The 20,728-nt window shown below is 37.2% G+C and overlaps 2 protein-coding genes across 2 annotated transcripts; one reads left to right on the top strand and one right to left on the bottom strand.

Annotated features, from left to right (window-relative positions):
- Window positions 1–96: 96 nt before the first annotated feature.
- Window positions 97–8,746, top strand: LOC117403208 (N-acetyltransferase ESCO2-like). The gene is made up of 11 exons (XM_034005202.2): window positions 97–388; window positions 788–859; window positions 3,527–4,694; window positions 4,780–4,861; window positions 4,953–5,013; window positions 5,239–5,389; window positions 6,189–6,320; window positions 6,747–6,836; window positions 7,178–7,321; window positions 7,705–7,889; window positions 8,270–8,746. Exons 2-11 carry the CDS (start codon window positions 807–809, stop codon window positions 8,400–8,402), a joined length of 2,199 nt encoding a protein of 732 aa, XP_033861093.2. The 5' UTR covers window positions 97–388; window positions 788–806; the 3' UTR covers window positions 8,403–8,746.
- Window positions 8,747–11,231: 2,485 nt separating this feature from the next.
- Window positions 11,232–20,260, bottom strand: LOC117403373 (lymphokine-activated killer T-cell-originated protein kinase homolog). Its single transcript, XM_034005478.3, has 8 exons — window positions 19,996–20,260; window positions 18,978–19,085; window positions 16,737–16,836; window positions 16,462–16,601; window positions 15,004–15,173; window positions 13,988–14,117; window positions 13,628–13,801; window positions 11,232–12,075 (listed from the first exon to the last, which is right to left on the bottom strand). Exons 2-8 carry the CDS (start codon window positions 19,036–19,038, stop codon window positions 11,864–11,866), a joined length of 987 nt encoding a protein of 328 aa, XP_033861369.3. The 5' UTR covers window positions 19,039–19,085; window positions 19,996–20,260; the 3' UTR covers window positions 11,232–11,863.
- Window positions 20,261–20,728: the final 468 nt, after the last annotated feature.

Genomic DNA, 20,728 nt, shown 5'->3' with positions numbered 1-20,728 from the left:
GGCGAAATGTCATTCTAATTACCATAATAACCATCCCATAGTATAAATGCACTAAACCCGCTATATAATTAAAGCCGAAATTACACGCCACACGAAACCCGTCTCTGCTTCTAGTACCTTTGTGGGCGGGAACAACAAAACTGCTTGTTGAAGTAACCAATGTTATTTAAACAGAAAATCTCCCGCATTTGCTGTCTATTTGAGTGATTGCAACGAGAGCAGTGACACGAAGGCGGGAATTATATGATGGGTGTTATACTGTGAAGTTTAGTTGTGGCGCGCTGTTTGAAAAACGTTACAAAAAGAAAAAAGGGATACATAAGGGATACATTTTCATTGATCTTATGAAAATAAAACCGTCACAGAATTAGACAACACGGACACAGTGGTAAGTATGTATCGATCTGTGTTAAATAGTCGGGTTTACAGTACAGTTAAATCGATATGTTTTCAATAGTTTACATTCTCAAGACAATATAGTAGTACCGACACTTTTTATTACCGATTGGAAGACAAACATGTAGAATGCGATTTTCTGAATCAGATTACACGTTATATATTTAATGGTAGCTACATGTTAACATTGTATATTTTGCAGTGATTTTCGTAAACTTAAATTGCAAATTTTCGTAAACTCAAAATGGTCTGGAATCAAAAAAGTGCGTGTGTAACTGTTACTTGTGGAGCATGGCCCAAAGTAAAACAGCCCTGTTTGCATCACGATGAGGTAACTAGCCCTATGAATTTTTTTGTTAACTTGTTTTAACTAACTAGTTTTGTGTCTTAGGTACAGTTTGATAGGGAAAATGGTGACTTCGGGTATTGGTACTCCAAGGAAAAGGAAACATAGTTCTGAAGGGTAAGTTACAGATTGACGCTTTGTTTTGACTACTCTGAAATGGAATTAACTTAATTCACTGTTGATGGCATAGGTGGCCCTCATACTTGACTTGAAAACAAAAATAAGAGTACGATCGAATCCTATTTTTTTGCGATTTAACGCGCATCAAGGGCATTGAGCAACCAGAGAACCAGTCTGCTAAATAAAGTAATAAATAAATAAAATAAATAAATAAATAAAGAGAACAGCTTCGATGCACGTGGTCCAGCAGGGTGAAGCAGTATCCAAAATGATGGGACCCAGAACTTTGACAAAGGGCATCACAATTCTAAGGATACAGATTTGAAAGAGAATATATGGGAGACCATTTCTAAGGAACTAGATAAGCATGGCATGTATGATTTATTGCCATATATGTTGAAATACCCTTGGAGAAGACCCTCATAATTTCCACATCATGTTGACTAATATGTACCAGTCTTGATCATAGTTTTGTCAATATCAATTTTGAACAGTTGTATAGATCTGGCAGTTTTCAAACCTGTCGCGTTGCTTCTAGTGTGTATGGTCATGTCGCTGCGAAAGTGTCGTTGCCAATTTTAAAAAATCGCATAGTGTCTGGTGTGTGGAGACCTTAAGGGTGGGTATGTAAAGGATGATGGATCCTGTTTTACATACCATTACCAAATGCACTGTTGCAGCAACAAAGGTCATTCAAAATGATCTAGACAGCATTCAGAACTGGGCAGATACATGGCAAATGACATTTAATAGAGACAATTTTAAGGTACTGCATGCAGGCAATAAAAATGTGCATTATAAATATCATATGGGAGATACTGAAATTGAAGAAGGAATCTATGAAAAAGACCTAGGAGTTTGTTGACTCAGTAATGTCTTCATCTAGACAATGTGGGGAAGCTATAAAAAAGGCAAACAAGATGCTTGGATATATTGTGAAAAGTGTTGAATTTAAATCAAGGGAAGTAATGTTAAAACTTTACAATGCATTAGTAAGACCTCACATAGAATATTGTGTTCCGTTCTGGTCACCTCGTTACAAAAAGGATATTGCTGCTCTAGAAAGAGTGCAAAGAAGAGCGACCAGAATTGTCCCTGTTGTCCAGCTCGGTTTCGGCACTTTTGGGACGTGCTGCAGCTTTCCTGCAGGTCCCCTGGCCGCCAGCGGCAGAACCATGCCGGTCTGTTTTCCGGACGCAGGCGATGGTTCCTCACCCTCAGAAGTTCCCGGCTTTCCCAGACTTCATGGAGGAGGTAAGCTCCTCCTGGGATCGTCCGGCCTCGGGTCCTAACGTGCTTAAACAGGCCACACTGCTTGCCTCCTTAGAAGGTGCCGATATGCTTGGCCTGACGGGGTCCCAAATCCCCCCTCCCCCCCCCCGGTAGACTCCACCATCGCGGCCCTTGTTAAGGCGCCGCCAGTGGGTGGGTTGGCTAGAGACCCGGCGTGCCTGAACCCTCAATGTTAGGTATGCAGCAGAGGCGCAGGCAACTCGTCTGTCTAATACAGCAAGTGTGCTTATTGGCCGGAGCCTGGCTAGCTTAATAGTGGCTCATAGACTGCTGTGGCTGTCACAAGATAGAGTTCCTGATGCGGATAAGGCTGCGTAACTTGATTCATCTATATCCCCAGGACGTACCTTTGGGCCAGTCGTGGAGGAGATCCTACAGAGATCCCACCGGGAACGCAAGGTGTCCCGGCAGGTGGCCGCGTTGCTCTCTCCCCGCACCTCCACGTGGGGCAGGTCGAGCCGCTGGCGAGCTCCTCAGACGCGGACTGTCACCAGAACAGTTCCAGTTCCCCCCGGCTCCGCTGGGTGATCTAAGGCATCGCCTACAGGGCACATCAGGAGCAAGCAACCTGGCCCAACCAGCAGGCAGAGGGAACGCAGTTGCGCGCTTTAGTTCCACTTGGGACCTCCTCCCTTTTGAGGCATCGCGAATACTTTCGGGACACACACCCTCTCCAGGCCTCGGTACTTCAGAAGGAAGTGGACGCCTTGCTGTGCAAGCGAGCCATTCGCCTAGTAGACCCCCACCTCCCACAGAGAGGGGTACTACTCGAGGTATTTTCTGGTACCCAAAAAGGACGGCAGTTTTCGCTCCATCTTAGACTTGAGTCTCCTCAACGGGTTCTTTAAAGAAAGGCGGTTCCAAAAGCTGACACACCGTCACATCCTCTCGTCCATCCGGACGGGCGACTGGTTCACCACCGCGGACTTGCGGGACGCGTAATTTCACGTTCCCATTCATCCGGAGCACAGAAAGTATCTCCACTTCTCTTTTCATGGAGGCGTTTGAGTTTGCTGTGCTGCCATTCGGCCTCTCCATAGCTCCTTGTACGTTCTCAAGGTGTGTGGACACTATCGTTTTCCCAGTCGCGAGCACTGGCCCACACAGCGGTCGTGACAGAGCATCTGGCGAGGCTGGGCTTCACCATCAACGTGGCAAAGAGTCGCCTTACACCAGTGCAGTGCACTACGTACTTCAAAGTGTTAAGTATGTTGTGTAAAACAAATGGTAAAAATCCCAATTAAATCCATTTTAATTTCAGGTTGTAACACTACAAAATGTGGAAAAGTCCAAGGGGGGTGAATACCTATGCAAGGCACTGTATATACAGTAATAATGCCTAATTTATTCATGTTATACTCTAAATTGCAGCCCTCTTTCTGAAAAGCTCCTTAAAGACTTCGGTTCTCCACTGAGAAGGAAATCTCCAAGGTTACCAAGCTCTCCTCTTGAAAGAACAGCCTTAAAATCCATTGATCATGAAAATGAAAATTGCTCATCCCCTCTCAAATCGCTCTCTCCAATAAAACAAGTAAAGTCTTCTCACCAGTCTGCCGTGGCACCAGCAGGGCTTTCCCAGTTCAACTGGTCTCCAAAGCCTCCTTCCGCCTTCAAACCGTCTGTGAAAACTGGATCTTTCTATGGCAAGGGGAAAGTGCTGTATCTCACACCCCTGGAGAGAAAAGCTGTGAATGATGGCAAACCTACAATAATCAATGAAAGAAAGAGGGGTCATGTCACCCTGCCTAAAACTTCACCAAAGACAAACTTGGGGGTCTCCCGTTCTTCCAGAACCCGCATTACGGATTACTTGAAACCAAAACCAGCCACTGAGACATCAAGTCAGTCGATACCGAGTGACCCCAGGGAACGGGGACTAAAGACATTTTCCTCATTGCGCTTCAGTCGTCTGATGGCTAAACACAAGCCCAAACTCCTGGTTGGTGCTGCATTCTTTGCTACCGGCACAAAAGGTTGCTCCATATATAAAAAACAGACACAAAAAAAAAGCAAGCCAGCCCCATACAAACCCAAAACTAGACCAACTGAAATTGATGAAAAAAAGCAAGACTCGGACCAACCCATCAGAAACGTGGACATGGTCGTACTAAAACATCTGCTGCAGGACCATCCCATCACCAAGCAAGTGAAGGTTGTTCTGAGGAGAATCAGTGGACTGCAGGCCAACTCGGGTTCACCTGAAACAAAGACAGACCAACATCTGCTGCAGAACCATCCCATCACCAAGCAAGTGAAGGTTGTTCTGAGGAGAATCGGTGGACTGCAGGCCAACTCGGGTTCACCTGAAACAAAGACAGACCAACATCTGCTGCAGAACCATCCCATCACCAAGCAAGTGAAGGTTGTTCTGAGGAGAATCGGTGGACTGCAGGCCAACTCGGGTTCACCTGAAACAAAGACAGACCAACATCTGCTGCAGAACCATCCCATCACCAAGCAAGTGAAGGTTGTTCTGAGGAGAATCGGTGGACTGCAGGCCAACTCGGGGAACTCAATGGGTGAACTGAGCAAGGTGGAGGTAAGCTTTTAAAGATTAGATCATTTGATGCTTGCTTTTAATAATAAGATTCTGGTACCGTGACCTTTTTGTGTTTTAATTGCAGGACTGCAGCACAGCAGAGATAGGATCGGACACAGTGTTTGACTTCAGTAACACATCTTTACATCTCAAACAGGCTAGGGAAAGTACTGCATTGTTTATTAATCTTTTTTTTGTGTGCTTGTGCTAGTGGTTTATGTGCATTATAAAATCATTGTTTTATTTTTACTTTTGCAGCATCTCCACCGGCTGAATCAGACTATCCTATCTTCAGTACTCCCAGCTCTACAATGAAAGGGTAAAAGAATCTAGAATTTTCCATCTATGCTCCCCAGAGATGCAGCCCAGTATTTACTCATGGTCTTGCATTATCTGCTGTGCCTGCAAAAAAAGTGAATACCACACCACAGATTTAGTTTTCTGACTACTACTGAATATTGGCGACAACTAAATTTATACCAAAAAACATAAAATAAAATAAGTTACTACACGTTTTTATTCCACTCCCTCCTGACTTCTTTAGGCACTGTCCTGCAAGAGCTGAACTGGCGTCTCCTGTGGTGTGCCGGAGCCCTTTGTTGCCTGTAGCTGCTCTACCCAAACCAGCTAAGCTGCAGAGGAACATCAAGAGAAATAAAGTTTCTGACAAGCAAGCCACCGATCAACTCATCATTGTACGTAACCCTGCTTTATAGATTATCCCAGACATTCTTTACAAAATGGCTACAATGCAGAAATGTTTTAAATGTGAATAATGTAAGGAAATATTACTTGTCATTTTAGTATCGTTATGCGTTTCATTTGTATTTCAAAGAAACCATTAAAACATGTGTGTGTCTGTGTCTTCCTTTTATCATTGTTCATAGTATAGTTTCACACACAGCTATCATTTACACATAATGATGGGAACAGAAAGCTAATGGAAGTTACATATGGACGGGCTGTCCATATGTTACCATAGTCGTGGTTCATAAGCCCTCGCATTCTTCTAATGATGAGATGACAAATAAGCGGTATTTTAACAATTCCTAGAAAACCTACCGGTGCCCCTGTCAGATAGAAATGCTGAAACTGGTTACTCACTAGTGTGCAAGGATGCAAGCACTCAAGGGCATTTTATGAAGGGTTAAATAAATGAATTGTGAATTTGTGTTTGTGTATAAAAATATATCTAGAGATATATATATATATAGATATATAATATATATATATATATATATATATATAATATATATATATAATTATTTATTTATTATTTTTTACCAAAGGTGTGTGTTTCTGGAGTAATGTTTTGATTCATTTTACATTCTGCAACCTAAACAATTTTCTCTTAATGATTCTTGACCGTTTGTCTTAAACTGTCAGTTTTCAGCTTTTACTGTTTGTTCTGGTTGTAGCTGTTGCCTGCAAAACTGTTTTATCATGAAGTCTGCAGCTTTGTTTTTGTAACTTTGCAAATCTGTTTGATTTAAGGATGCTGGCCAGAAGCATTTTGGTGCCATTGTGTGCAAATCCTGTGGCATGATCTATACAGCAGGCAGCACTGAGGACGAATTTCAGCACACGCAGTACCATCAGAGCCTCCTGGATAAAATTAAGTTTGTGGTAAGTTATTTTGGTTTTATTCATGAGTTTCTGTCTTGAATATATTTTACATCTCGTAACTGACAGCAAGTTTACACTGCTTGGATTTCTTCAGCCTCATCAAAGCCATTCTTCTTCTGGAAAGTGAAATTTTATGATCCCAGTAAATCATGTTTGGTTTTTGTGAATTTTACCACACAGTTGGATGGTTCCAAAACTCGGTTTTGTGCAACTATTGTAGCAGTGCATAATTTCACAATAACACACAACTTGATATTTCGGTAGCACCAGTCTTCCACCGTCCATAACTTGGAAAGCCTTGATCTCAAGTCGCAGTTGAAAATGTTATTGTGAAACACTGTGTCTCAACTTTGTTCCTTTTTTGTAATGTCTCTTGGGTTATTGTTATCTCGGGAATAATTGTTTGTTTTCTTTTTTTTTTTTTAGGAGTGGAAGAAAGAGCGGGTAGTTGCTGAATACTGGGATGGAAAGATAATACTTGTGCTCCCAGATGATCCAAAATATGCAGTTAAAAAGGTAACTTTACAACAACCATCTTTTATTAATGCAGAGATATCAAAATATTATAAAAGTCGGTATTAGGACAGTATGTTACTTGTAAATATCGTGGCAATGGAGCATGATGCTCTGCTGTTTTATAACACTGATGGCTCTAATCCTGAATTGCAGAGATGTATGTAGGTTACTGACCTACTTATTTCATACTTTCTAAAACGGAAGCATGAAAGTGCAGTGTGGATGTTGCTGAATTCAGATCATTGAAACAAACCCCCAGATCAATATTAGCAGTCTTGTAGAAGTCCTCAGATGGTAAGTTGAGGTCCATGCTTATCCTGAGTTTTGAAAATGTTTTGCAGGCTGATGAAGTACGTCAACTTGCTGACAACGAACTGGGATTTAAACAAGTCTCGCTGAGCTGTCCCAGCAGGAGTAAAACATACCTGTTTGTGAACAGTGAGAAGAAGATTGTTGGGTGTCTTGTAGCAGAACAGATCAAACTGGTAAATATTTCTCAAGTTTAGCCAAGAACAGCTTTGGGGCTGGTGACCTAAAGATTCTCAATCTCCATTAACTAAGGTGCCTGTACAATGTCATCTTTATAAAATAAGGTTGGCTTTTACACTACCTAAGACCAAAGACTGCTAAAGGTTGTACTTAAAGCCTTAGAGGATGGCTATACAAAATGGTTCTTAAATCTTAACTGTTACTTCCATTTGCTATGAGGAACCTATATGTGCACTTTTGTCACAAAAAAAAATAAAATAAAATGGTCAGCTTATTAAAATGGCTAAGCCTTGTAGTCTTAAAAAAACAAAACTTTTTATTAAAATGTTTGTTGATTTAATTACTGGGTACTTTAGTGCAACTTACCATAATTCCGTAGGCATTCCGAGTGTTGGATGAGCCGGTTGAACAGGAGGAGTTGAAAAAGCATGAACTGCTGGAGCATCACAGAGCTTGGTGTTGCTCCACAAAGCCAGAAAATGCCATCTGTGGAATCAGCAGGATCTGGGTGTTCAGTCTGATGCGGAGAAAGGGCATTGGCAGGCGCATGGTGGACGCAGTCAGGTAGGAGTTTACAGACACACCAGGAATTGAAATTGTGCTTCAGGGGCAGAACATTACTGTACTTGCCTTTCAGAATCAGTATATTCTTGCTATGTTTCTGGCATTTATTATATTTACCTTTTCATTGTTGTCAGGGATTAATGTTTTGAACTGATTTGACATCTTTTTTTTAAGTTTCTATTTTCCTCTAAACTACTGCAACAAGGCTGAATTCTCAGCATTTTTCTGTACCCCCACACTCCCCCAAGTGAGCATCTTAACTGCTATACAAAAGAGGCCAGCAAGCAGACGGAAAGCTTAGGACATACAACTAACTTGAATCTGTAAAATAAAGCAAAAGTGCACTTTACATAATACTTGTGTCCCTTCTCTTGCTTCAGAAACACGTTTATGTACGGATGCCACCTAACTAAAGAGGAAATTGCTTTTACCGATCCAACTCCAGATGGCAAGCTGTTTGCCAGCAACTACTGTGAAACCCCAGCTTTTTTGGTGTATAACTTCATTAGTTAAACACATGCTTTTTGTATTAATAGTGTTTTATGCAGTGAAATGTTGTGGCTTTTGTTTTGTGCAGCAGGTACCATGTAACTTTAAACAATAATGAGAAATTAGTTTTGGTGACTTCACAAGCTAAAAACATCTGCTTCTAAATAAAATATGTTCAAGATTTAATACACTAATATTTAAATGTTCTTTTTTGTGTGTTAACAGTATGTAATTTTGTAAATAGTTTAAAAAAGTTACTTATGTTATTTGAAGAGTGAATTACAGATGATATTCACTTTGATAGGTCAGTGACTTGGCTGTAAAAAGGTGTCCCTTGTATGAAAATTGTAGGTCATTGTATTACTCTTTTAATAAACTGCATTTTGTAATACTTCTAATAAATGTGTTTCATTTTTGCAAAGTTATCTCAAATAATTTCCCTGTTTTGCACACAAAAGAATAAGCATGGATCATCTTCTTTCTCAGCAGATTTCTACTTGTTTCAGCCAGTGACATCAGGTTAAGAATATTAAAAATAAGAGTGAAACAATTGAATTTGTGGTATATCCCTACATGATGCACTGACTGGCCTGAGCAACTGAGTAGGATAATGTAGCTCTAGGTGTATTGTAAGTGGAAACAAGTGAGTTGTCCTGTATTGAAGGTGAATTGGACCACTTTTGACTTCCTTGCCTATTGGACCTACTGTAACTTGCGACATTCAGGGTTAATGTCTAATGCAAATTTAGCATACGCACATTCCTCTTAATATGACCGTTTAAAAGAGCCTTCACATTTTATCACTTGGGGGTGGAGTTTAATCAGCCAGTGATATAAGTACATGTGTGTATTGGACCATTGTAGCACTAAAGTTGCTCGTCACAATATGTTTCAAACATCTGGACAGTCCAAAGACTCATCGTAATTGGTCAAGGCAGCCACAGCTGTGAAGGACAAATCAGTTGTGTTGAGACCCGCTACCCCTTTTGAAGTGCGAGACCCTTTTTACCCCTGCAATATTTGATTTTATATATTTTTTGCACATGACTATCACGCAGCCTAGTTCTACGTTTCTGAGTAATTGAATAATTATTTTGGAAATACAGTGCTCCCTCCTCGCTATAAGGCTCTCTGTTATAACGCACATACACCATGTCCCCCAATTCCCTATACTAGCGATTCATGCAATATTTCTACAGTAAACAGTACTGGTGTTGTTCAAACTATAAACACATTTCTCAGTTTAACGTCTATTTCTGTCTCTTCAGTATCTGAACTGAAGGAAAGCTGTGCTGGCACTTTAACACAAACATCTTATTCAGCATTTGTTTTATAACTAAATAAATATTAGGCCTTTTAACACAAGTATTTCAATTCAGAACGATAGGATTCTGAAAATACCACTTGCCAAAAAAGACGACACGTGGACTGTAATACAGTACATACTTTTAAATCTGGTACATATTGTTGCAGTATGTAAAATTACCCATTAACGACCCAACAGCAAAATTAAATCATAACATTACCCATGCACAGAACTACGTAAAACGTAAAATGCAATGCAATTTAGCAAAAGATTACAAAAAAACCCCACACATTTCCAAAATTAAGTTAGTTAGTATTGAGAATTGCAGAATATAGTGCTCAATAAGGCCCTCATGTCAGTTTACTTGCAAATGAAAATGGACAAAAGCTAGTAAAGATCAGATTTCTTTTTTTTAAATCACAGTATCAAAAACAGTTTAATGATTAACTGTTTTACAGTAAGTTGCCAATAAGTGAAAAGCCCCTGTTTAAGTGTCTTTATATGGAACGATATATACTGTAGTTGTACAAATATGGCACTGAAATACATGTGTTTTAAATGTTAAGTTAAAAAATTAACAGGAGAAACACAAAATACCCAAACATAGAACTGTTCACTTCACGCTATCCTTACAAAGCTAACACAATCCTCCTGTCAGGACACTGCACTCTGATTGGCTATCATATTATTGTTCCTAAAACAATGAATGATCCTCTCCCTACACCAAAACCCTAACTTTAAGGTCAGTGTCCTATACTTTAGTCATTACACATCTAAGTGGTTCATGTTTGGCAGTGAATTAAGCATTTTTGTTACTTTAAAAAAAAAAAAAAAAAAAAAGTGACCAGAGGTGCTGACTTCTTCAGTTGTCCTGACAGGAACATTTCGTGGTACCTTTGTAAGTGCTGCTTACTTCATGCGTGTAAAACAAAAAAAACAAAACAAAAAGAGCAGGCTTAAATAGTACTACACAACAATGTACTACAATTGTCCTTACAAGGAGTAGAGCAAACATAAAAAACGTGTTGTACTTACAATCAATTCTAAAGAACACACTTTTAAAATAAGAAATTGTCCAGCGTTGTCTGCTTTTTACAATGTACCACCTCCTGTAAATCCATCTCAATTTTGCATGCAGCTTCACAGCCCGTTTCAAAGCCACAATTCTGCCTCAGTCCGCCAGAAATATGCAGTTGTGAAGTCAGTTATGAAAGCTGCATGAAGTATACGCATAAATCATGCAAGTGCGCTCTTTAGCACTGGCAATTAGTAATATAAGAGACATGCAGTCGCTAATATCAGAATTCTGTTAATATTAAAGTCTATGGGACGGGATTGGTTCCTGGGAAAATGTTAATAACCAAAAGTTGTCTTTTATTAGGGTTGCTAATAATCAGCATCTACTGTATATATAAATGGGGATTGATTTTATTCTTAATAAAAGGACGATGAAATGCGACTGACATGTATTTGAGTGTCGTATAGCCGAGTGCTGACTGACTAACATTTATTTAGCCAAAACTATTTAAAAAGGTTTACGACTAAGGTGCAGGAAAAATATATTTTAATAAGAATTTAAAATTAGACAAAGTACACACAGTATACCTAAACATAATATCAATGAACAGGAACAAAAATACCAAAGCAGACAGAAAAAAGTAGAAAAACTTTCACATAAACAAGCAAGTTTACAGTCAAGAAAGAAATACAATGCTACAATGCATGTTCAAACGACATTAATTTTATATAAAATAATATGAAAGGTATACTAAAAAGAGATTTTAGTTACAATATTTCAATGTCCTTCAAAAACTCTGTTGTCTACTGCCTAGAAAAGGGTATGTTATTCATATATAGCTATAATATAAATCTGTAACCATTATGAAAGCAACAATATGGGACTAATATTGCTTTCATTCAGGGTATTATGAGGTCTTTGGAAATTTCCCTCATTTTGCTTCTTGGCAAAACAAATTATTTTTAATATGAACATATGCAAATGATATTCTATTAGATGATGTTTTTACAACTGGACATATTGTGGCTCTAGCTTAATGTGACAGACCGTCAAAGTAAAAAGTCTACAGTGCTAATTAGTTAAAGGCAAACAAACAGGTTCTACTCTCTTGTACAGTACTAGGAGAATGACCAGGCTTAAGAAAAAGAAGAAAATGTGATTCTATTTGCTTGGCTCTTGCATGACTGCCTCTAACACTTCAACAATCTGAGCAGCAGAGGGCCGCTTTTTAAGATCTTCATTAGTGCAGACTGAAAAAAGCTCTATGACTTGTTGGTATGATTCATCCAGCTCCTCCATGTTGAGAGCAGGTCGCGTCCCCAAAGCTTCATAATAAGCATCCTCGTCAAAGTCAGCTTCATCAAAGGAATCATCTGGAGTTAAAACAATACAAAAATTAACATTGTATAAGGTATACAGTACCTAAAAAGGATGAATTGCAATTTATTAGCGAATACACTTTGGCAAATTCCCGTTTACGCAGAGTCAAGTGACTTCCGCATAGCAACCGGTAGCCGCTGAAAACAAACCGTTGTCAAGCTGTGTAACATACGGCCGGTGGACATGTCTAATTATGTTGACTAGCTACGTGTAGATATATATATATATATATATATTATATATATATATATATATATATATATATAAATATATATTGGGTTGATTTTAGTGGAGAAACGTGGGCATAGTACACTGCCTTGCTCAAGGGTACACCAGGGATTGTTGGTGTTCATTGTTGTTCAGTTTGAAATTTGTAATGCTCTTTATTGTGTGCCCTATCTGTGGGTGATTCTGACTGCCTGGAACCCTAGTGTGTCCAGGTTCAGCACCACACCCTGAGAAGGCAATAGAAGGTTAGCGCTGTCTCCCTGGTTAAAGTGTTTTACCGTAATTTTTTTATTTGGGTATGTACCTGTTAAACTAGGAACCTGGCTGATTATCACTAACCTTGGACTACCTAATGTTAATGTATTTAACATTAACGGAAATGTAATACTAAAAAAAGGCATTGAGTAAATTAATGCATAATGCTGTTATTACTAAAATTAATCTTCGCACTACTAACATGTTACTATATTGTGCTTATTTATTTAAGTATTTTAAGTTATTTAAGTTAACTGTGTATTGCTGTAATTTATAATGTAAGTATAACTATTTACCATGAATAAAATATTCGCTGCAGATGGTTCTTGAGTCTGGTGGACTCCATTTAGACCCATCTTCATGCTGCCGATGTATAGCAGAAAGCCACTTATCCCTTCTATCTGGGCTTAAACGCCTCTTCGGAAGTTCAAAAAATCACAGCCGCTTGTCTTTCATGTAGTCGTGGTTGTGCCATCCAACAACCACACAACTCTTTACATTGTATTAAAAATAGGTGTTAACAACTCTTCAATTAATAAAGGAAACAGTGTCTGTCTTGGTTTGTTTTCAGCGGCTGACGTTGCTATGCGTTTATGTGCGTGCACACCAAATTGCGCGGGTCATTAATTGTACATAGGGAATAAAAAAAGTCACCTAGCATTCATTATATATCTATATATATATATATATCTATATATATATATATATATATATATATATATATATAAAAATTTGCATTTATATTTATATATATATATTACGTATGCATTTATATTTATATATATATATATTACATATGCATATATATATATTACATATGCATATATATATATATATATATATATATATATATATATATATATAAAATGCTAATTTAGATATATAGGTTGACAATTCTGTGCTAGTTTTATATTACATAGAAAAAACATGGGGCCTGATTTGTACTTGTATTAATACAAGTTACCTTGATGGCAGTTTGATCATGCTTATCATACAAAATTCACATAAAAATAAAATGTTTCAGCAGAAGGAACCAAATCTTATTAACAAAACAAATATCACCTTCTTCACTGTCACACTCAAGCAGGTCAAGGTGAGGTACACACAGTGTCATCATTTCCCACAGCGTCAGCCCATAGGCAAAGATATCTGATTTGTCAGTAATTACACCCTCCTCTAACGCCTCCTTAGGTTTCCAGGGTTCAGTACCAATGTAACGTGCTTTAGGGTCATTCACTGGATAGCAAAAAAAGAAACAAAAATTTAAAAAAGGTTTAAAGTTCCACTTCCCTACTTCCTTAAAACTCCCACCAAGCTGTATCTAACAGATTTGTCGATACATTACCAATCAAAAAGCCTCCCAGCACAAATAATGTTATATAATGACACTGTATTACTGGGTAAGGGTGTACATTGCTTTACCTTTCATGTTCTCATCCAGCTTAAGTGAAACCCCAACATCACAGATTTTAATGGTTTCAAAATCTCCTTTAATTACAACATTACAGGACTTGATGTCTCCATGCAACAGTCTCTTCTCATTATGCAGATACTACAAAAAATTAAGAAAAAAAGAAAATGACAGACTGTTACACATAACTTCACCCACCTAAAGAACATAATTTAAACTGTTTTTCAACCAATTAAAGCACATTTCATATATGATGCGTTACCCAAAGAACGAAAAGAGACATGATTTTTGTGACTGCAAAGCCTGCCAGTAGAGCCCCTCCTATGATAGTAAGATTTAATGGACTTATCCAAAGTTCTGTACATCTCTGGGTTCAAGGTTTTTTTTAATCTATATATTTTAAATTGGGTTACGGCGGCAAAGACTTAAAGAAGCATTCTATACAAATTTGCTCATGTAAAAAAGGTCTCTAAATGTTTGTTTAATTATACAGCTTGTGTTGCTAGGTAACTGAAAACTTTCTTGTAGTTACAAAATGACTGGTTTAATAAAATAAAATATCTAGAACCATTGCAAATTATGGAATCACTGAAGTAGGATGTTTATCAAAATCACTGCAAACCCACAAGACAGATTTAAAAAAAAAAAAGTGTATTTTGTGTGTATCCCATACAGATTTACTGTACAACAACCTGAACTATCATATGGTTTGCAAGTCATCATCCATGTTAAAAACGGTAAACAACACAAGACCTGGTTGATTCTTAAAGGACTGCTCGGAATACGTACTACCTGCTATTCTTTCAGAAATTACAAGAACTGGGTGGGCATGGGTAATTCAGCACCATACAGCTAACGGGCATTGTTGGAGCAATGACAGAGAAGATAACACCGCAGCTTCTAATGACAAATCCATTAAATAAAAAAAAAAGCTTAAAAAAGTTTCAATAAAACACAAACATATACATACATACATACATACATAAAACTTGCACAGTATGCAATGTATAGTACACATGTAACATACCTTAAGACCACGTGCCACATGTAAAGCTACTTCTTGGATGGTAGCTGCAGGGAATGCCTTTTTACCTTCTTCCCTCCTTTTCTCTATCAGGTCATTCAGAGATTGTTCTCCACCAAACTCCATAGCCAGACACTTTGAACCATCTTTAGCTGTGGCAAAAGCTCGAAATCCTAAAAAATTACAAAAATATACAAACTATAATTTAGTAAGAGTATGTTTTTACCTTAATTAATATGCAAGTCTTGCTTAATTTACTGTTTTCATGACATACATATAATGTTAACCTCACTAATAACCCAGAGAGTGCACTTAATGCAGTATGGCATGGCTTACTTGAGGGCATCAGTGTAACCCCACCTTAATTTACAGACCTGTCAAGTGCTGTTTTTACATATGAACACAATCTAGTTTAGGCACAATTTCAATTGCATTTCATGAAATCATACAAGTGGGCATTACATTCCCTAACCAATGATGCTTTTAGACAGAATTTATTTTCCAGAAAAATGTGTTGGTTTTTCGGAAAAGAATTGCTTTAATAATATCTTTCTCTAATTTGTAGCAGCTGGGCAGTTGAGGCACATATTTAACTTCAGCCTCAAACGTTGTTTCCCAGTTGTGTATGTGCAGTGTTCAAACAGTAGTCATTTGCCCATCCTGTGTAGTTCTTCAGTTTGAATGGAATCGCAGTAATAGGTATATTATACACCCCCCACCATGACCTACATACGCTGTATGCACATATACAAACGGAAATTTGACAAACAGACGAACAAATAGCTTCTTTTACCCACAGATCTGATATGCTTGATAACTTCGAAATGCTGATCACAACGGGACAGGCAGCTCTATAGATATATGCAAATATATGGTTACCTCCAAAGTTGGCTACAATCATCTGTGCTTGTCTTAGACTTATTTGGTCTTTAGTAATAATTGTTGTTGGTTAATTCGGTAACTAATCAAGCACTTCATAAAAAGTGTATACATACATTTAGAAATCATGGTGAAATCTATGAAAAGTGTCAAGTCTAAATGGATATTTGTTGACAGTCACTTTTGATGCTATTCTCATGTCTGATGATCTGGTGAAAAGGTACTATACAGTATTTCATGAAATTAACTTTAGTAATGCCTATCAAACAAGTACATTGACATATTTGAGCTCTACATAAAATCATGGAGTTCAGTTTACATTGCTTGAACTACATTCCATATTTATTTTACAGTACATAACTCTTCAAGTACTGTAATAAAGCAAGATACTGAGCTTACTCAATGCATGCAGTGGCTGGAAAGTGAATCAATGGCTATAAATAGTTTAGTATTAGTAATCCAAATTTAAATACACATCTGTTTAAATGTGGTACCCTTAATTAAACCTTGGCTTGGTTGCCTAGTCCAAACGAAAAGCTGTTTCAGGTTAATGTACAAAAATATATATACGTGGACACTTACCAACAATGTTTGGGTGCTGTATGTTTTTTAGAATCTTAGCCTCCTCATTGAGCCGTTTCTGGTAGACTTGCACCTGGGTTTTGGCACACTTGCTGTTGATCTTCTTTATGGCCCAGGGAGACTGGAACTCTTTGTCAGTTCTTCAAATTTACAGAAGAGAGAAGTGAAACATATTATACCTTTACAATATTAGAAACAGCATTAACAAGCAATATACAGTTTTTAATTGTATTTGGTAATATATGCACCACTGACACTGCATATTTCTTACTGACCTCTTCATGAGATACACATTCACACCAGTTCCGCATCCCAGTTTCTGCATGAAGGGAGAAGCTGGAATAACCATTGAGGATGGAGTTCCCAAGGACCCGCCTGTTCTCAAAGAAGAAAGTAAATACATTACAGGTAGTTTCAATTTTGATGTGATGTTCTATTTATGTATTCGTTTAGACGCTGCATTGTCCAGCAATTATGTTCAGTGTTAAAAACATAGTTCCTTGGTGTCTTTGTACTACAATCTTTTCTAGCTTGGCCTTTTGTTTATTGTACAGAATGAAGACCATGTCAGCTTTTTTCCTGTTTTTTGTTGTAAAGCCGCCTTTTAAAATGTTTCCACCTGCAAGAACACACACGAGATCTGCCACAGCCTTTAAATTATATTTTTGTTATTGCCAAACACCTAGAGTAAATTGTAAATGCTCCCAGTAAATTTGAGATTTCTGCTTTACACATTAAAACCTAGTGGGGAGAAATGAAAGCTAAGTGACTGGATAATACATTACAATCACCGGATTTGTTTGTTAGATGGCTGTTCTTAATGTGGCTGATATCATACGTATTTGTTATTCACACATCATCATTGGCAAGCATTTTAAAATTGAACACTATAAAAAATGACAAAGAACGAAAAAAGCATGAACAGAGACAGATGTTATTCTAATAATTGAATATTTGAAAACCTCTGTAGTGTTTTTGCCTCAATGCCTTTTTAATGACATAATGTCGACAACATTATATTTGGCTATAATACTATTTTTTGGTTTTTTTTCTAGCAAATTGATTTTTATTTGTAAGACTTTCTTTATCATTTGTGTAATTTAGATGCTAAAGTGCTCATTGTAATACCCAGGAAAAGTTTAAATGTCTTTATATTGCTGGTAGGCATCACTTGCATCCTTTCTAAAAGGATCTAGTTAGCAGACTGACAAACTTCTCCCACCTCGTCATCGCATAGGATTGACTTACCTCCTCTACTCAAGAAAACTGACACAAAGAGTTCTGACTATTATATCAACCACGCTATTCACAAATTCAAGTCTACCTATTGGGGAAACAGCTTCACTACATTTGTAGTTCCTCTTAAATACAGCAGAAATTATTGAATCATTCACTATTCAATGATTCTGGTTTAGTAATTGCAAACACCCAATTTAGACAAAAAAAAATTAGAGGTAACAATTATGTTGCCTTGTGGTTATACACAAGTACAGCCAAGGCGATGACTATGAGAAGTTTTACTGTAAAATACAATTCTCTTAATTTCTAAAGTAGGCCATAATATATATACTTATTTAATGCAAATATACACTACATCTACAGTAGTATTCTCTGACAAACGGTATATGCCATGCCAGCTTAAACATGAATTAATTGTTGCTGCTAGACATTTATCAAAATCAAAACCTGCACAGGAAGAAGTACTTTAATAGTCAGTGATGAGGAAACACAGGACCAGGGTGTAATTTGTCATCAAAAACAACCTTGATATTATTGCTTCGATTGTATGGTTTGTTGCGTCCACTGCATTATCGTTAGACAAATTACAGTGTCAGAAAGTCTCAGACTGTGGTACTTCTGTGGTTTACCCTTTCCATCCAAAGAAGAAAAGACACAAAAGAAAGGCTGTGTAGAGTCTGGATCTTAAAATGAGGTGGGTGCACAGAAGCTGTTATGTCCTTTTAAAGGCTCTGCCAGCCTAATTTCCAAAAAGTTCAGATTCCCTTAACATCTGATATTCTGCTGTAACTGTTTTGAAAGGAACTGCTGGTGTGCATCCTGTTATTTTTACGTGGTTAGTATTTCTTTGTATGAATCAAGAGTAGGAATTTAAGATCTGCCTTTCTCATTTGAATGTCATCTGCTACTGGTGATCATTGTTCTGTACTGCTTATGTGCACTTTATTTTAGACTACTTATATGGTGTTTGTATTTCTAAGCACATTAATAAATACAAATATATACTTTCCTGTACTCTGGACTAACAAAAAATTGTAGTATTTTGTATGAGATTTATTTTATTTTTTATTATTATTTAAAATCATCTTTCACCCTCAAGAACATTCCCTAAAAAATTTTATTTTTTGTATTTTCAATAAACTACTGGAGTTTATCCCTAATATAGCATCTAGTGTGTGGTGATTAGTCTGGGGAAACTGCAGCATGAAGAGGTTATAGGATTTTGTTTTTTGTTTTCACTAGCCACACCCATGAAAAAAACACTTCATTATACATACCAGACCCTCTCTTCACTCTGTCCTGTTTGCAGGGAGTCTTAAAGTTAGTGGCTGCCTCCATGACGTTAGGGGACACTGTTTCACTTTGTCTCTGATTTTAAAAAAAGCCTGTCAAAATAGATAGAAAAGTTTTACTATATTAAAAATCAAGCATGTGAGGGTCATCATAGCAATAAGTAAGGCAATTTGAAACATTAGTTTCTGCAGGATTTTGAAGGCCCGTCCTTTATTGTTTCCTTGACCAGCTTAATGGCATTGTTCAATTCCTGAGCCAAGCTTGCGCTGCCTGAGTACCCAAGCAAGTAGTGTAAATCTTGATTAATTGTGTCTACTTTATGCGGACACCAACGCAACAAATGTAATTTAACATTTGAATAATATTCTAATATGTATTTGTTTATTTAAAAGTGAACCAGAAACGCTAAAAACGTGCTTATAAATAAATGGTTCACAGGAACGATGGCAAGTATCAAGTGACAATCCAAAACCACTAGCTGAGAGAAAAGGAACTTATTTTCTCGTAGAGCGGTAGCCCACAGCTGTTCGACTAGATCCGACTCGTCTCTTGAACAAGTTGAAGTGACAAATTTTCTTTGTAACAAGGCGCACGTTTTCAAAAACAAAAAGACAGTAAAATACTACTAATTGTTACTCTGAATTTGAAAGCTGATCAAAATATAAAATGCAACATGTCTGCCCCCTTACATTGTAGAGACAATGGTGAACACACTCTGAAACGAGTTTAAAAAATATTGCTCCAGCCAGGGGAAGCAACCCGTTTTATTATTATTCTTAGTAGTAGTCGTAGTCGTAGTAGTATTTATAATAACAACGTGTTTAAATGTATTAAAGGGTATTGTTTAATACCGAATTTAAAACTACCTTAATCAAAATACCCCAAAATTAACGTGTTTGTTAAAATTAAAGTTTCTGTGATACATTCAAATACTGTTTTGACATTACTGCTTTACTTTGCATTGATGAAAAAAATATATAAAATAAAACTAGCAGTACATACCACTCCTGTGTCAATGTGCAGCACAATAAAACAAAAACGCGCCGAAAGAATTCAAAAATTGTCTGTTGACAATGGGGAGGAGACAAGGGAGACGGTAGCGAACGAGGGACAAAACACACTAATCTAAAATTGAAAATGAGTGAATGAGTGACAGTAATCTTTAAAATTAGTAGTCCAAGGGTTTTGTAAAAGTAAAATAGTCTTGTCAAACGGTTATTTTTAATATAAGAGGTGGACAATAACGAAAATAATCAATAAAATATTTGTCATGACGCCTGCACACAGTTTAAAGAGAAAAAATGTGTGCTTGCCTGCCATCTTCTATTACTAATAATACAGCTCTCCGTTGACTTCAGTATATATATATATATATATATATATATATATATATATATATATATATATATATATATATATATATATATATATATGTTAGGGCTGTCAATTAATCGCAGTTAACTTCTGCGATTAACTAAAAAAACCGAATAACTTGTTAATTTTTTTAACACTCCTTAATCTCAGTCCTGTTTGGATCCTCTTACATTCCCTGTCTGTCGGTGAGTGGACACGAGATCAGAAATAAAATAAAAAAGTAGCAGTGAAAAAGCACCAAATGTGCAGGAGTTTTGAATGCGTTTATTAAAAAAAAATGGTTATTTAAAACAAAAATAATTCATATGGTATTGATAAAAAAAAAGACAGTTACCTGTACTGGCAGGCTGAGTTTCAAGTA

Source organism: Acipenser ruthenus, chromosome 5 (genome assembly GCF_902713425.1).
Source record: "Acipenser ruthenus chromosome 5, fAciRut3.2 maternal haplotype, whole genome shotgun sequence".
Classification (NCBI taxonomy): Eukaryota; Metazoa; Chordata; class Actinopteri; order Acipenseriformes; family Acipenseridae; genus Acipenser; species Acipenser ruthenus.
This window is presented reverse-complemented; position numbering and strand designations above follow the sequence as displayed.

Coding starts and splice junctions, on each gene's coding strand:
- LOC117403373 (XM_034005478.3), bottom strand. CDS start 19,038: ATGGAGGCAGCCACTAACTTTAAGACTCCCTGCAAACAGGACAGAGTG. Junction 16,602..16,736: donor AATGTGTATCTCATGAAGAG/GTCAGTAAGAAA, acceptor GTAAATTTGAAG/AACTGACAAAGAGTTCCAGT. Junction 14,118..15,003: donor ATGTGGCACGTGGTCTTAAG/GTATGTTACATG, acceptor AATTTTTTGTAG/TATCTGCATAATGAGAAGAG.
- LOC117403208 (XM_034005202.2), top strand. CDS start 807: ATGGTGACTTCGGGTATTGGTACTCCAAGGAAAAGGAAACATAGTTCT. Junction 5,390..6,188: donor CCACCGATCAACTCATCATT/GTACGTAACCCT, acceptor GTTTGATTTAAG/GATGCTGGCCAGAAGCATTT. Junction 6,321..6,746: donor TGGATAAAATTAAGTTTGTG/GTAAGTTATTTT, acceptor TTTTTTTTTTAG/GAGTGGAAGAAAGAGCGGGT.